The following is a 15,120-nucleotide window of genomic DNA, read 5'->3' on the forward strand; positions in this document are numbered from 1 at the left end:
TTCACCGTTTTTCACCGTTTTTTCACCGTTTTTCATCATTTTTTCCCATTTTTTCCCATTTTCCCCCCGTTTCACCCCATTTTCTGTATTTCCCAGGTCAATACACCACGGGCCGTGGCTCCTCGGGCGCCGGCCTCACCGCCGCCGTCCTTCGCGACCCCTCCAGCGGGGAGCTGACCCTGGAGGGGACACAAACCCCAACACCCCAACACCCCAAAATCCCATTTTCCAGTCCCAAAATCCCGTTTTCCAACCCCAAAATCCCATTTTCCCATCCCAAAACCCCATTTCTGAATCCCAAAATCCCATTTCTTCACCGTTTCTTCCCATTCTTTCACCGTTCTTCACCGTTCTTTCATCGTTTTCCTTCATTTCTTCACCGTTCTTTCCCATTTCTTCACCGTTTTTCTCCATTTCTTCACCGTTCTTTCACCGTTTTCCCCCATTTCTTCACCGTTCTTTCCCATTCTTTCACCGTTTTCCCCATTTCTTCACCATTTTCCCCATTTCTTCACCGTTCTTTCCCATTCTTTCACCGTTTTTTCCCGTTTCTTCACCATTCTTCACCGTTCTTCACCGTTTTTTCACCGTTTTTCCCCATTCTTTCACCGTTTTTCACCGTTCTTTCACCGATTTCCACCGTTTCTTCACCGTTTTCCCCCATTTTTTCCCTGTTTCACCCCATTTTCTCCCATTCTTAGGTCAGTACACCACGGGCCGTGGCTCCTCAGGCGCCGGCCTCACCGCCGCCGTCCTTCGCGACCCCTCCAGCGGGGAGCTGACCCTGGAGGGGACACAAACCCCGACACCCCAAAACCCCAAAATCCCATTTTCCAGTCCCAAAATCCCATTTTCCATCATCCCAACACCCCAAAATCCCATTTTCCAACCCCAAAATCCCATTTTCCAATCCCAAAATCCCATTTCCATCATCCAAACACCCCAAAATCCCATTTTCCAATCCCAAAATCCCTGTGATCCCAGCACCCCAAAACCCCAAAATCCCATTTCTGAATCCCAAAATCCCATTTTCCATCATCCCAACACCCCAAAATCCCATTTTCCAATCCCAAAATCTCATTTCTCACCGTTCTTTCCCATTTTTTCACTGTTTTTCCCCATTTCTTCACCGTTCTTTCCCATTTTTTCCTCATTTCTTTCCATTCTTTCACCGTGTTTCACCGTTCTTTCACCGATTTCCACCGTTTTTTCACCGTTTTCCCCCATTTTTTCACCGTTTTTCACCGTTCTTTCACCGATTTCCACCGTTTCTTCACCGTTTTTCACTGTTTTTTCCATTTTTTCACCACTTTTTCCCATTTTTCTTCCATTCCCAGGTCAGTACACCACCGGCCGTGGCTCCTCAGGCGCCGGCCTCACCGCCGCCGTCCTTCGCGACCCCTCCAGCGGGGAGCTGACCCTGGAGGGCGGCGCCCTGGTCCTGGCCGACGGCGGCGTTTGCTGCATCGACGAGTTCGATAAAATGCTGGAGGGCGACCGGGTGGCCGTGCACGAGGCCCTGGAGCAGCAGAGCGTGGCCGTGGCCAAGGCGGGCGTGGCCGCCACGCTCAACGCGCGCTGCGCCGTGCTGGCCGCCGCCAACCCCGCCCGCGGCCGCTACGACGCCAGGAGGGGGCTGGAGCACAACCTGCAGCTCCCGGCGGCGCTGCTGTCGAGATTTGATCTCCTGTGGCTGCTGCAGGACAGGCCCAGGCATGATAATGATCTCAGGTGAGAGATTTTGGGGGATTTTGGGGTGAATTTTGGTGGTTTTGGGGATTTTTGGGGTGAATTTTGGGGTTTTTGGGGTCTCTGGTTTGGGGCTGGAGCACAACCTGCAGCTGCTCTCGAGGTTTGATTTGCTCTGGCTGCTGCAGGATCGGTCTTGGCACGTTACTGATCTCAGGTGAGAGATTTGGGGTGAATTTTTGGGATTTTTGGGGATTTTTGGGATGAATTTTAGGGATTTTTGGGGTGAATTTTGGGGATTTTTGGGGATTTTTGCGGTCAATTTTGGGGATTTTTGGGGTGAATTTTGGGGATTTTTGGGGTGAATTTTGAGGATTTTTGGGGTGAATTTTGGGGTGAATTTTGGGGATTTTTGATGATTTTTGGGATGAATTTTGGGGTGAGTTTTGGGACATTTTGAGAAGGGATTTGAGCTCTGGCTGCCGCAGGCTCCACCCAGTCACGACCCCGAGCCCAGGTGGGTTTGGGGAGGGGTTTTTGGGTTCGATAAAATGCTGGAGGGCGACCGGGTGGCCGTGCACGAGGCCCTGGAGCAGCAGAGCGTGGCCGTGGCCAAGGCGGGCGTGGCCGCCACGCTCAACGCGCGCTGCGCCGTGCTGGCCGCCGCCAACCCCGCCCGCGGCCGCTACGACGCCAGGAGGGGGCTGGAGCACAACCTGCAGCTCCCAGCAGCCCTGCTCTCGAGATTTGATTTGTTGTGGTTGCTGCAGGATCGACCCAGGCATGATAATGATCTTAGGTGAGAGATTTTGGGGTGAATTTTGGTGTTTTTGGGGTTTTTGGGGTTTTTGGGGTGTTTGGGTGTTTGGGGCTGGAGCACAACCTGCAGCTCCCGGCGGCGCTGCTGTCGAGATTCGACCTCCTCTGGCTGCTGCAGGACAGGCCCAGGCATGATAATGATCTTAGGTGAGGGATTTTGGGGTGAATTTTGGTGTTTTGGGGTGTTTGGGGTGTTTGGGGTTTGGGTGTTTGGGGCTGGAGCACAACCTGCAGCTCCCGGCGGCGCTGCTGTCACGGTTTGATCTCTTGTGGTTGCTGCAGGATCGGCCAAAGCATGATAATGATCTCAGGTGAGAGATTTTGGGGTGTAAAATGGGGATTTTGGGGTTTTTGGGGTGTTTGGGTTCAGTTTTGGGGTGTTTGGGGTCTCTGGTTTGGGGCTGGAGCACAACCTGCAGCTCCTGGCGGCGCTGCTGTCGAGGTTTGATCTGCTCTGGCTGCTGCAGGATCGACCTCGACACGATAATGATCTTAGGTGGGTTTGGGGAGAGGTTTTGGGGTGAATTCTGGGGTTTTTGGGGTGTTTGGGGTGGATTTCAGGTGTTTTGGGGTCTCTGGTATCTGGGGTTTGGGGCTGGAGCACAACCTGCAGCTCCCGGCGGCGCTGCTGTCACGGTTTGATCTGCTCTGGCTGCTGCAGGATCGGCCAAAACATGATAATGATCTTAGGTGAGAGATTTGGGGTGAATTTCAGGGATTTTGGGGTTTTGGGGTGTTTTGGGTGAATTTTGGGGTCTCTGGGGAAGGATTTGGGGTATTTTGGGAAGGGATTTGGGCTCTGGCTGCTGCAGGATCGATCTCAGCACGTTACTGATCTCAGGTGAGAGATTTGGGGTGAATTTTTGGGATTTTTGGGGTGAATTTTGGGGATTTTTGGGGATTTTTGCGGTCAATTTTGGGGATTTTTGGGTTGAATTTTGGGGATTTTTGGGGTGAATTTTGAGGATTTTTGGGGTGAATTTTGGGATGAATTTTGGGGATTTTTGGGGTGAATTTTTGGGATTTTTGGGGATTTTTGGGCTGAATTTTGGGGATTTTTGGGGTGTTTGGGGTTTGGGTGTTTGGGGCTGGAGCACAACCTGCAGCTCCCGGCGGCGCTGCTGTCACGGTTTGATTTGTTGTGGTTGCTGCAGGATCGACCCAGGCATGATAATGATCTTAGGTGAGAGATTTTGGGGTGAATTTTGGTGTTTTTGGGGTTTTTGGGGTTTTTGGGGTGTTTGGTGTTTGGGGCTGGAGCACAACCTGCAGCTCCCGGCGGCGCTGCTCTCCAGATTTGATTTGTTGTGGTTGCTGCAGGATCGGCCAAAACATGATAATGATCTCAGGTGAGAGATTTGGGGTGAATTTTGGTGTTTTTGGGGGTTTTGGGGTGTTTGGGGTTTGGGTGTTTGGGGCTGGAGCACAACCTGCAGCTCCCGGCGGCGCTGCTGTCGAGGTTTGATCTGCTCTGGCTGCTGCAGGACAGGCCCAGGCATGATAATGATCTCAGGTGAGAGATTTTGGGGTGAAGTTTGGTGTTTTTGGGGTTTTTGGGTTGTTTGATTTCTCTGGTGTTTGGGGCTGGAGCACAACCTGCAGCTGCTCTCGAGATTGGATTTGGGCTCTGGCTGCTGCAGGATCGATCTCGACATGATACTGATCTCAGGTGAGAGATTTGGGGTGAATTTTTGGGATTTTTGGGGATTTTTGGGGTGAATTTTGGGGATTTTAGGGTGAATTTTGGGGGATTTTTGGGTGTTTGGGGCTGGAGCACAACCTGCAGCTCCCGGCGGCGCTGCTGTCCAGATTTGATTTGTTGTGGTTGCTGCAGGACAGGCCCAGGCATGATAATGATCTTAGGTGGGTTTGGGGAGAGGTTTTGGGGTGAATTTTGGGGTTTTTGGGGTCTCTGGTATCTTGGGTTTGGGGCTGGAGCACAACCTGCAGCTCCCGGCGGCGCTGCTGTCGAGATTTGACCTCCTCTGGCTGCTGCAGGATTGGCCAAAACATGATAATGATCTCAGGTGAGAGATTTGGGGTGAATTCCGGGGTTTTTGGGGTGTTTCAGGTGTGAAATTGGGTGTTTGGGGTTTGGTGTTTGGGGCTGGAGCACAACCTGCAGCTCCCGGCGGCGCTGCTGTCACGGTTTGATTTGTTGTGGTTGCTGCAGGATCGGCCAAAACATGATAATGATCTTAGGTGAGAGATTTTGGGGTGAATTTTGGTGTTTTTGGGGTTTTTGGGTTGTTTGGTTTCTCTGGTGTTTGGGGCTGGAGCACAACCTGCAGCTGCTCTCGAGATTGGATTTGGGCTCTGGCTGCTGCAGGATCGATCTCAGCACGTTACTGATCTCAGGTGAGAGATTTGGGGTGAATTTTGGGGATTTTTGGGGATTTTTGGGGTGAATTTCAGGGATTTTGGGGTGAATTTTGGGGAAGTTTTGGGTGTTTGGGGCTGGAGCACAACCTGCAGCTCCCGGCGGCGCTGCTGTCACGGTTTGATCTGCTCTGGCTGCTGCAGGACAGGCCCAGGCATGATAATGATCTTAGGTGAGGGATTTTGGGGTGAATTTTGGGGTTTTTGGTGTTTTTGGGGTCTCTGATATCTTGGGTTTGGAGCTGGAGCACAACCTGCAGCTGCTCTCGAGGTTTGATTTGAGCTCTGGCTGCTGCAGGATCGATCTCAGCACGTTACTGACCTCAGGTGAGAGATTTGGGGTGAATTTTTGGGATTTTTGGGGATTTTTGGGGTGAATTTCGGGGATTTTTGGGGTGAATTTTGGGGATTTTTGCGCTGAATTTTGGGGTGAATTTTGGGGATTTTTGGGGATTTTTGGGATGAATTTTAGGTATTTTTGGGGATTCTTGGGATGAATTTTAGGGATTTTTGGAGATTTTTGGGATGAATTTTGGGGATTTTTGGGGATTTTTGGGGTGAATTTTGGGGATTTTTGGGGATTTTTGGGGTGAATTTTGGGGATTTTTGGTGAATTTTGGGATGAATTTTGGGGATTTTTGGGGTGAATTTTAGGGATTTTTGGGGATTTTTGGGATGAATTTTGGGGATTTTTGGGGATTTTTGGGGTGAATTTTTGGGATTTTTGGGGATTTTTGGGATTTTTGGGGATTTTTGGGATGAATTTTAGGGATTTTTGGGGATTTTTGGGATGAATTTTGGGGATTTTTGGGGTGAATTTTGGGATGAATTTTGGGAATTTTTGGGGTGAATTTCAGGGATTTTGGGGTGAGTTTTGGGATGTTTTGGGAAGGGATTTGAGCTCTGGCTGCTGCAGGATCGACCTCGACATGTTACTGATCTCAGGTGAGAGATTTGGGGTGAATTTTGGAGATTTTGGGGATTTTGGGGTGAATTTCGGGGATTTTGGGGTGAATTTTGAGATGTTTTGGGAAAGATTTTGGGCTCTGGCTGCTGCAGGATTGACCTCAACACGACCCCGACCTCAGGTGGGTTTGGGGAAGAGTTTTGGGATCCCCAGAAGATTTTTGGGCTCCCCAGAAGATTTTTGGTTCAATTTCTCTTGCAGAAAACCCCAAAAAACCCCAAATTTCCCCCTTTTCCTCCCTCCCTGCCCCCAAAACCTCCCGAATTCCCCCCAAATTTCCGACTTTTCCCAACTTTTCCCAACTTTTCCCAACTTTTCCCGATTTTTCCCGATTTTTCCTGCTTTTCCAGGCTGGCCCAGCACATCACCTACGTTCACCAGCACAGCCGGGAGCCGCCCAGCAACTTCCAGCCCCTGGACATGAAACTCATGAGGTCTGGGAATGCCCAAAATCCTCATTTTTCACCCCAAAATCCTCATTTTCCACCCCAAATTCCCCTTTTCTGCCCCAAAATCATCTTTTTCTGCCCCAAAATCCTCCTTTTCCACTCCAAAACCCTCCTTTTTCACCCCAAAATCCTCATTTTCCAACCCAAAATCCTCCTTTTCCACCCCAAAATCCTCATTTTTCACCCCAAAATCCTCATTTTTCACCCCAAAATCCTCCTTTTCTGCCCCAAAATCCTCCTTTTCTGCCCCAAAATCCTCATTTTCCACCCCAAAATCCTCCTTTTTCACCCCAAAATCCTCATTTTTCACCCCAAAACCCTCCTTTTTCACCCCAAAATCCCATTTTCTGCCCCAAAATCATCTTTTTCTGCCCCAAAATCCTCATTTTCCGCCCCAAATTCCCATTTTCTGCCCCAAAATCTCCCTTTTCTGCCCCAAAATCTTCCTTTTTCACCCCAAAATCCTCCTTTTCCACCCCAAAATCCTCATTTTCCGTCCCAAAATCCTCATTTTTCCACCCCAAAATCCTCCTTTTTCACCCCAAAATCCTCCTTTTCCACCCCAAATTCCCCTTTTCTGCCCCAAAATCTTCCTTTTTCACCCCAAAATCTTCCTTTTTCACCCCAAAATCCTCCTTTTCTGCCCCAAATCTCCATTTTTCCCCCAAAAATCCCCATTTTTTTTCCCAAAATCCCGGTTTTTTCCCCAAACTCCCATTTTTTCCCAAATTCCCCGTTTTTCTCCCCAAACCCAGGCGTTACATCCCCAACCAACCATTTTCCCCCCCTAAAATCCCCATTTTTCCCCCAAAAATCCCCGTTTTTTTTCCCAAAATCCCCGTTTTTTTCCCCAAACCCCCCATTTTTCCCATTTTTTCCCAAATTCCCCGTTTTTCTCCCCAAACCCAGGCGTTACATCTCCTGATTCCACCACCCAAAAATCCCCATTTTTCCCCCTAAAATCCCCATTTTTCCCCCAAAAATCCCCGGTTTTTTTTCCCCAAATCCCTGTTTTTTTCCCCATTTTTCCCATTTTTTCCCAAAATCCCGGTTTTTCTCCCCAAACCCAGGCGTTACATCTCCTCCTGCCGCCGGCACCGCCCTCTGCTGCCCCCGGCCCTCGGCGACTTCGTGGCCGCCGCCTACGTGGAGCTGAGGAGGGAGAGCAGGGCCGAGCGGCACGGCCTCTACACATCTGCCAGGACCCTGCTGGCCATCCTGAGACTGTCCACAGCTCTGGTGAGTGACCACTGACCAGTATAAACCAGTATAAACCAGTATAGACCAGTACTGACCATCACTGACCATCACTGACCATCACTGACACTGACACGGGGCCGAGCCCCACGGCCTCTACACATCTGCCAGGACCCTGCTGGCCATCCTCAGGCTGTCCACTGCCCTGGTGAGTGACCACAGAGTGACCACTGACCAGTACAGACCAGTATAGACCAGTATAAACCAGTATAAACCATCACTGACACCGACACGGGGCCGAGCCCCACGGCCTCTACACATCTGCCAGGACCCTGCTGGGCCAAACCGGCCTCAGTTTTGGGCTGAATTTGGCCGATTTTGGGGCCGATTTTGGGGTTTTTTGGGTCATTTTGGGGTTGATTTTTTAATGGATTTTGGGGTTATTTTGGTGCTGATTTTGGGCTGAATTTGGCCAATTTTGGGCCATTTTGGGGTTGATTTTTTGATGGATTTTGGGGTTATTTTGGGCCATTTTGGGCCATTTTGGGGTTGATTTTTTTAATGGATTTTGGGGTTATTTTGGTGCTGAATTTGGGCTGAATTTGGCCGATTTTGGGGCCGATTTTGGGTGATTTTTGGGCCATTTTGGGGTTGATTTTTTGATGGATTTTGGGCTGAATTTGGCCGATTTTGGGCCATTTTGGGGTTGATTTTTTGATGGATTTTGGGGTTATTTTGGTGCTGATTTTGGGCTGAATTTGGCCGATTTTGGGCCATTTTGGGGTTGATTTTTTCATGGATTTTGGTGCTGATTTTTGGGTTATTTTGGGTCATTTTGGGGTTGATTTTTTTAATGGATTTTGGGGCCGATTTTGGCTGATTTTGGGCCATTTGGGGGTTGATTTTTTAATGGATTTTGGGGTTATTTTGGTGCTGATTTTGGGCTGAATTTGGATGATTTTGGGCCATTTTGGGGTTGTTTTTTTTAATGGATTTTGGGGCTGATTTTGGGGTTTTTTGACTGATTTTGGTGCTGATTTTTGGGTTATTTTGGGCCATTTTTGGTGCTGATTTTTGGTGGTTTTTTGGCTGATTTTGGGTCATTTTTTGGGTTGATTTTGGGTTCTTTTGGGCTGTTTTTGGTGTTGATTTTTGAGCTGTTTTTGGGGTCAATTTCAGGTTATTTTTGGGCTGATTTTGGCTGATTTTGGGTCATTTTGGGGCCGTTTTTGGTGCTAATTTTGGGGTTATTTTTGGGTTATTTTGGGGTTATTTTGGTGCCAATTTTTTGCCATTTTTTGGGTTATTTTTTGGGTTATTTTGTGCTGATTTTGGGTCATTTTGGTGCCATTTTTGGATTCTTTTTGGGCCAATTTTGGGTTATTTTTGGGCCAATTTTGGGTGATTTTGGTGCCATTTTTTGGGTTATTTTTGGTGCATTTTTGGTGTTGATTTTTGGGCCAATTTTGGGCCGATTTGGGGTTATTTTGGGCCATTTTTGGGGTTATTTTGGGCTGACTTTGGGGGCTGCTTTTTGGTTATTTTTTGGCTGATTTTGGGTCATTTTTTGGCTGATTTTGGGTCATTTTGGGGCCGTTTTTGGTGCCGAATTTGGGGTTATTCTTGGCTGATTTTGGGGTGATTTTGGGGTGTTTTTGGCTGATTTTGGGTCATTTTTTTGTGTTTCTGGCTGATCTTGGGTCGATTTTGGCTGATTTTGGGTCATTTTTCTGTGTTTTTGGCTGATTTTGGGGTGTTTTTGGCTGATTTTGGCCGATTTTGGGTCATTTCTTGGTGTTTCTGGCCGATTTTGGGTTGATTTTGGCTGATTTTGGGGTGTTTTTGGCTGTTTCTGGCCGATTTTGGGTGGATTTTGAGTGATTTTGGGTCGATTCTGGCCGATTTTGGGTCGATTCTGGCTGATTTTGGGTGGATTTTGGCTGATTTTGGGGTGTTTTGGCAGATTTTGGGTCGATTTTGGCTGATTTTGGGTCGATTTTGGCCGATTTTGGGTGGATTTTGGCAGATTTTGGGTCGATTTTGGCTGATTTTGGGTCGATTTTGGCAGATTTTGGGGTGATTTTGTGTGATTTTGGGTGGATTTTGGCAGATTTTGGGTCGATTTTGGCTGATTTTGGGTTGATTCTGGCCGATTTTGGGTCAATTTTGACTGATTCTGGCCGATTTTGGGTCGATTCTGGCTGATTTTGGGTCGATTTTGGCCGATTTTGGCCGATTTTGGGTCGATTTTGGCCGATTTTGGGTCAATTTTGGCAGATTTTGGGTGTTTTCCGCAGGCTCGGCTGCGCCTGGGCTCGCAGGTGGAGAAGGACGACGTCAGCGAGGCCCTGAGGCTGCTGGAGGCCTCCAGAGACTCCCTCAAGGGGGACCCCGAGCCCTCAAACAGGTGAAATTTGGGGAATTTTGGGAAAATTTGGGAAAATCTGGGAATTTTGGGAATTTTTGGGAATTTTGGGATATTGGGTTTGACGAATTTTGGGTTTTTTTGGGGAAAATTTGGGGTTTTTTTAAGGAATATTTGGGATTTTTTGGGGTCTGAGACTCCCTCAAAGGGGACCCCGAGCCCTCAAACAGGTGAAATTTGGGAATTTTGGGAATTTTGGGAAAATTTGGGAATTTTGGAACCTCTGGGGTATCAGGATCGAAGAATTTTGGGTTTTTTTAAGGAATATTTGGGATTTTTTGGGGAATATTTGGGATTTTTTGGGGTCTGAGACTCCCTCAAAGGGGACCCCGAGCCCTCAAATGGGTGAAATTTGGGGAATTTTGGGAAAATTTGGGAAAATTTGGGAATTTTGGAACCTCTGGGATACCGGGTTTGACGAATTTTGGGGTTTTTTTGGGGAATTTTGGGTTTTTTAAGGAATATTTGGGATTTTTGGGGTTCTGAGACTCCCTCAAAGGAGACCCCGAGCCCTCAAACGGGTGAAATTCGGGAAAATTTGGGAAAATTTGGGAAAATTCGGGAATTTTGGGAATGCTGGGATACTGGGATCGACGAATTTTGGGGTTTTTTTTGGGGAAATTTGGGTTTTTTTGGGGAATATTTGGGATTTTTGGGGGTCTGAGACTCCCTCAAGGGCGACCCCGAGCCCTCAAACGGGGGAAATTTGGGGAATTTTGGGAAAATTTGGGAAAATTTGGGAATTTTGGAACCTCTGGGGTATCAGGATTGATGAATTTTGGGGTTTTTTTGGGGAAATTTGGGGTTTTTTGGGAATATTTGGGATTTTTGGGGAATATTTGGGATTTTTTGGGGGTCTGAGACTCCCTCAAGGGCGACCCCGAGCCCTCAAACGGGTGAAATTTGGGGAAATTTGGGAAAATTTGGGAAAATTTGGGAATTTTGGAACCTCTGGGATATCGGGATCGATGAATTTTGGGGTTTTTTGGGGGAAATTTGGGGTTTTTTAAGGAATATTTGGGATTTTTGGGGAATATTTGGGATTTTTGGGGTCTGAGACTCCCTCAAAGGGGACCCCGAGCCCTCAAACGGGTGAAATTTGGGAATTTTGGGAAAATTCAGGAATTTTGGAACCTCTGGGATACCGGGATCGACAAATTTTGGGGTTTTTTGGGGAATTTTGGGTTTTTTTGGGGAATATTTGGGTTTTTTTAAGGAATATTTGGGATTTTTGGGGGTCTGAGACTCCCTCAAAGGGGACCCTGAGCCCTCAAACGGGTGAAATTTGGGGAATTTTGGGAAAATTTGGGAAAATTCGGGAATTTTGGGAATGTTTGAATACCGGGATCGATGAATTTTGGGGTTTTTTGGGGGAAATTTGGGGTTTTTTTAAGGAATATTTGGGATTTTTGGGGAATATTTGGGATTTTTGGGGGTCTGAGACTCCCTCAAGGGCGACCCCGAGCCCTCAAATGGGTGAAATTTGGGAATTTTGGGAAAATCTGGGAATTCTGGGAATTTTGGGAATGCTGGGATACCGGGATCGACGAATTTTGGGTTTTTTTTTGGGGAAAATTTGGGGTTTTTTTGGGAATTTTTGGGTTTTTTTGGGGAATATTTGGGATTTTTGGGGCTCTGAGACTCCCTCAAAGGGGACCCCGAGCCCTCAAACGGGGGAAATTTGGGAATTTTGGGAAAATTTGGGAAAATTTGGGAATTTTGGAACCTCTGGGATACCGGGATCGAAGAATTTTGGGGTTTTTTTGGGGGAAACTTGGGGTTTTTTGGGGAATATTTGGGATTTTTGGGTGTATTTTGGGTTGTTTTTGGGCATTTTTTGGGACATTTTCAGGTGTATTCCAGGTGTATTTTGGGCTCTTTTTGGGGGTGTTTTTGGGCTGTTTTTGGGGTGTATTTTGGGCTGGTTTTGGGGTGTATTTCAGGTGTATTTCAGGTGTATTTTGGGCTGTTTTCAGGTGTATTTTGGGCTGTATTTTGGGTGTATTTTGGCTGGTTTTGGGCTGTTTTCAGGTGTATTCCAGGCTGTATTTTGGGTGTATTTTGGCCTGTTTTCAGGTGTATTTTGGGATATTTTTGGGCTGTTTTTGGGGTGTATTCTGGGTGTATTTTGGGGTGTATTTTGAGCCATTTTCAGGTGGATTTTGGGCTGGTTTTGGGGTGTATTTCTGGTGTTTTTCAGCTGTATTTTGGGGGGTATTTCGGCTGTATTTTCGGTGTATTTTAGGGGTATTTTGGGTGTATTTTGGGTGTATTTTGGGCCATTTTGGGGTGGATTTTGGGGCCATTTCCAGGTGTATTTTGGGTGTATTTTGAGCCATTTTCAGGTGTATTTCAGGCTGTTTTTTGGGTGTATTTTGGGTGTTTCTGGGCTGTTTTTGGGGTGTATTTCCAGCTGTTTCCCTCTCCAGGTGTCCCCGTCCCTCGGAGTCGATTTTCGGGTGTATTTGGGGTGTTTTGGGTGTTTCTGGGTGTGTTTTGGGTGTATTTTGGGCTGTTTTTGGGTTGTTTTTGGGCTGGTTTTGGGGTGTATTTTGGGTGTTTCTGGGTGTATTTCGGGTGTTTTCGGGTGTTTTTGGGTGTTTTTGGCTGTTTTTGGTGTATTCCAGGTGTATTTCGGCTGTTTTTGGTGTATTTCAGGCTGTTTTTGGTGTTTTCCAGGTGTCCCCGTCCCTCGGAGTCGATTTTCGGGTGTATTTCGGGTGTTTTTGGGCTGTTTTTGGGTGTTTTCGGGTGTTTTTGGGTGTATTTCGGGTGTTTTTGGCTGTTTTTGGGTTGTTTCAGGTGTATTTTGGTGTTTTCCAGGTGTCCCCGTCCCTCGGAGTCGATTTTGGGTGTATTTCAGGTGTTTTTGGGTTGTTTCAGGTGTATTTTGGTGTTTTCCAGGTGTCCCCGTCCCTCGGAGTCGATTTTCGGGTGTATTTTGGGTGTTTTTGGGTGTTTCTGGGTGTTTCTGGCTGTATTTTGGGTGTTTCTGGGTGTATTTTGGGTGTTTTTGGCTGTTTTGGGTGTATTTCAGGCTGTTTTTGGTGTTTTCCAGGTGTCCCCGTCCCTCGGAGTCGATTTTCGGGATCCTGCGGGAGCTGGGGGGGAGGGGCCGGCAGCTGCCCCTCCCCCACGCCCTGCAGGTGTTGGGGGCTCGCGGCTTCACCCCCGCCCAGGTGAGGGCGGCCCTGGACGAGTACGAGGCCCTGGACGTGCTGCAGGTCAACCCCGGGCAGAATTTCATCACTTTCGTGTGAAGATTTGGGGTGAAAAACCGGGATTTTGGGAAAAAATACAAAAAAAATGGGAAAAAACCCAAAAAATTGGGAATAAAACCCAAAATCAGAGGGAAAATGGGGAAATTGGGAGCTCTGGATGTGCTGCAGGTCAACCCCGGGCAGAATTTCATCACTTTTGTCTGAAGATTTGGGGTGAAAAACCGGGATTTTGGGAAAAAACTGAAAAAAATGGGAAAAACGGGAAAAAAATGCAAAAAATTGGGAAAAAACCACAAAAAATGGGGAATTTTGGAATCCTGGAGGTGCTGCAGGTGAACCCCGGGCAGAATTTCATCACTTTTGTCTGAAGATTTGGGGTGAAAAACCGGGAATTTGGGAAAAAAATGAAAAAAATGGGAAAAACTGGGAAAAACTGGGAAAAAAACCCAAAAAATTGGGGGGAAAATGGGGAATTTGGGAGCTCTGGATGTGCTGAAGGTGAATCCCGGGCAGAATTTCATCACCTTTGTGTGAAAACAGCGAAAATTTGGGGTGAAAAACCGGGAATTTGGGAAAAAACTGAAAAAAAATGGGAAAAAACGGGAAAAAAATGCAAAAAATTGGGAAAAAACACAAAAAAATGGGAATTTGGGAGTTCTGGATGTGCTGCAGGTGAACCCCGGGCAGAATTTCATCACTTTTGTGTGAGGATTTGGGGTGAAAAACCGGGATTTTGGGAAAAAACTGAAAAAAATGGGAAAAAACGGGAAAAAAATGCAAAAAGTTGGGGAAAAAACACAAAAAAATGGGAATTTGGGAGTTCTGGATGTGCTGCAGGTGAACCCCGGGCAGAATTTCATCACTTTCGTCTGAAGATTTGGGGTGAAAAACCGGGAATTTGGGAAAAAATAAAAAAGAAAAAAAAAAAGGGGAAAAAAAGCCCCAAAAATGGGGGGAAAAATGGGAAAAAACCCCAAAAATGGGAAAAACCACAAAATTGGGGGAAAAACCCCCAAAAATCGGGGGGAAAATGGGGAAAAAAAAACAAAAAATGGGAAAAAAACCCAAAAAATGGGAAAAAAATCCCAGGGGAAAAATCCCAGGGGGAATTGGGGGAGGAAAAATGGGGGAAATTCAGCTGGAAATGGACAAAATTGGGGTGAAAATGATGGAATTTGGATCAAAATGACGAAAAATGGGATTGAATTCCCACTGGAATTCCCAAAATTCCCACTGGAATTCCCGAAATTCCACCTGGAATTCCCAAATTCCCCCCCAAGGTTTTTTTTTTATTGTTTTTTGGAGCAATAAAAGGATTTTTATCAATTAAAAATTGTGAATTTTACCCATTTGGAGTCGATTTCTCTTTTCTTTGAATTCCCTTTGATCCAAAAATTCCCTTTTTATCCCCAAAAATTCCCTTTTTATCCCAAAAATTCATTTTTCATCCCAAAAATTCCCTTTTTATCCCCAAAAATTCCCTTTTTATCCCAAAAATTCCCTTTTTATCCCCAAAAATTCCCATTTTTATTCCCAAAAAATTCCCTTTTTATCCCAAAAATTCCATTTTTATCCCCAAAAATTCCCATTTTTATTCCCAAAAATTCCCTTTTTATCCCAAAAATTCCCTTTAATCCCAAAAAATCCCATTTTATCACAAAAATTCCCTTTTTATCCCAAAAAATCCCTTTTTATCCCAAAAATTCCCTTTTTATCCCAAAAATCCCATTTTTATCCCCAAAAATCCCATTTTATCCCAAAAAATTCCCTTTTATCCCCAAAAATTCCCTTTTTATTCCCAAAAATTCCCTTTTATCCCAAAAATTCCCATTTTTATTCCCAAAAATTCCCTTTTTATCCCCAAAAATTCCCATTTTACCCCAAAAAAATTCCCTTTTTATCCCCAAAAATTCCCATTTTATCCCAAAAATTCCCTTTTTATCCCCAAAAATTCCCATTTTTATTCCCAAAAAT

At 46.3% G+C, this 15,120-nt stretch overlaps 1 protein-coding gene across 1 annotated transcript in view; it reads left to right on the top strand.

Annotated features, from left to right (window-relative positions):
* MCM7 (minichromosome maintenance complex component 7) overlaps positions 1–14,485 on the top strand; it is a 30,966-nt gene extending 16,481 nt beyond the window's left edge. Inside the window, exons 11-15 of the mRNA XM_058828474.1 lie at positions 1,338–1,731; positions 6,205–6,288; positions 7,374–7,542; positions 9,798–9,907; positions 12,984–14,485. Of these exons, the coding sequence (XP_058684457.1) occupies positions 1,338–1,731; positions 6,205–6,288; positions 7,374–7,542; positions 9,798–9,907; positions 12,984–13,185 (959 nt within the window). The 3' untranslated portion in view covers positions 13,186–14,485. The remainder of the gene's footprint in view (positions 1–1,337; positions 1,732–6,204; positions 6,289–7,373; positions 7,543–9,797; positions 9,908–12,983) is intronic.
* Positions 14,486–15,120: the final 635 nt, after the last annotated feature.

The sequence above is a fragment of the Poecile atricapillus genome, assembly GCF_030490865.1.
Source record: "Poecile atricapillus isolate bPoeAtr1 chromosome 36 unlocalized genomic scaffold, bPoeAtr1.hap1 SUPER_36_unloc_2, whole genome shotgun sequence".
Lineage (NCBI taxonomy): Eukaryota > Metazoa > Chordata > Aves > Passeriformes > Paridae > Poecile > Poecile atricapillus.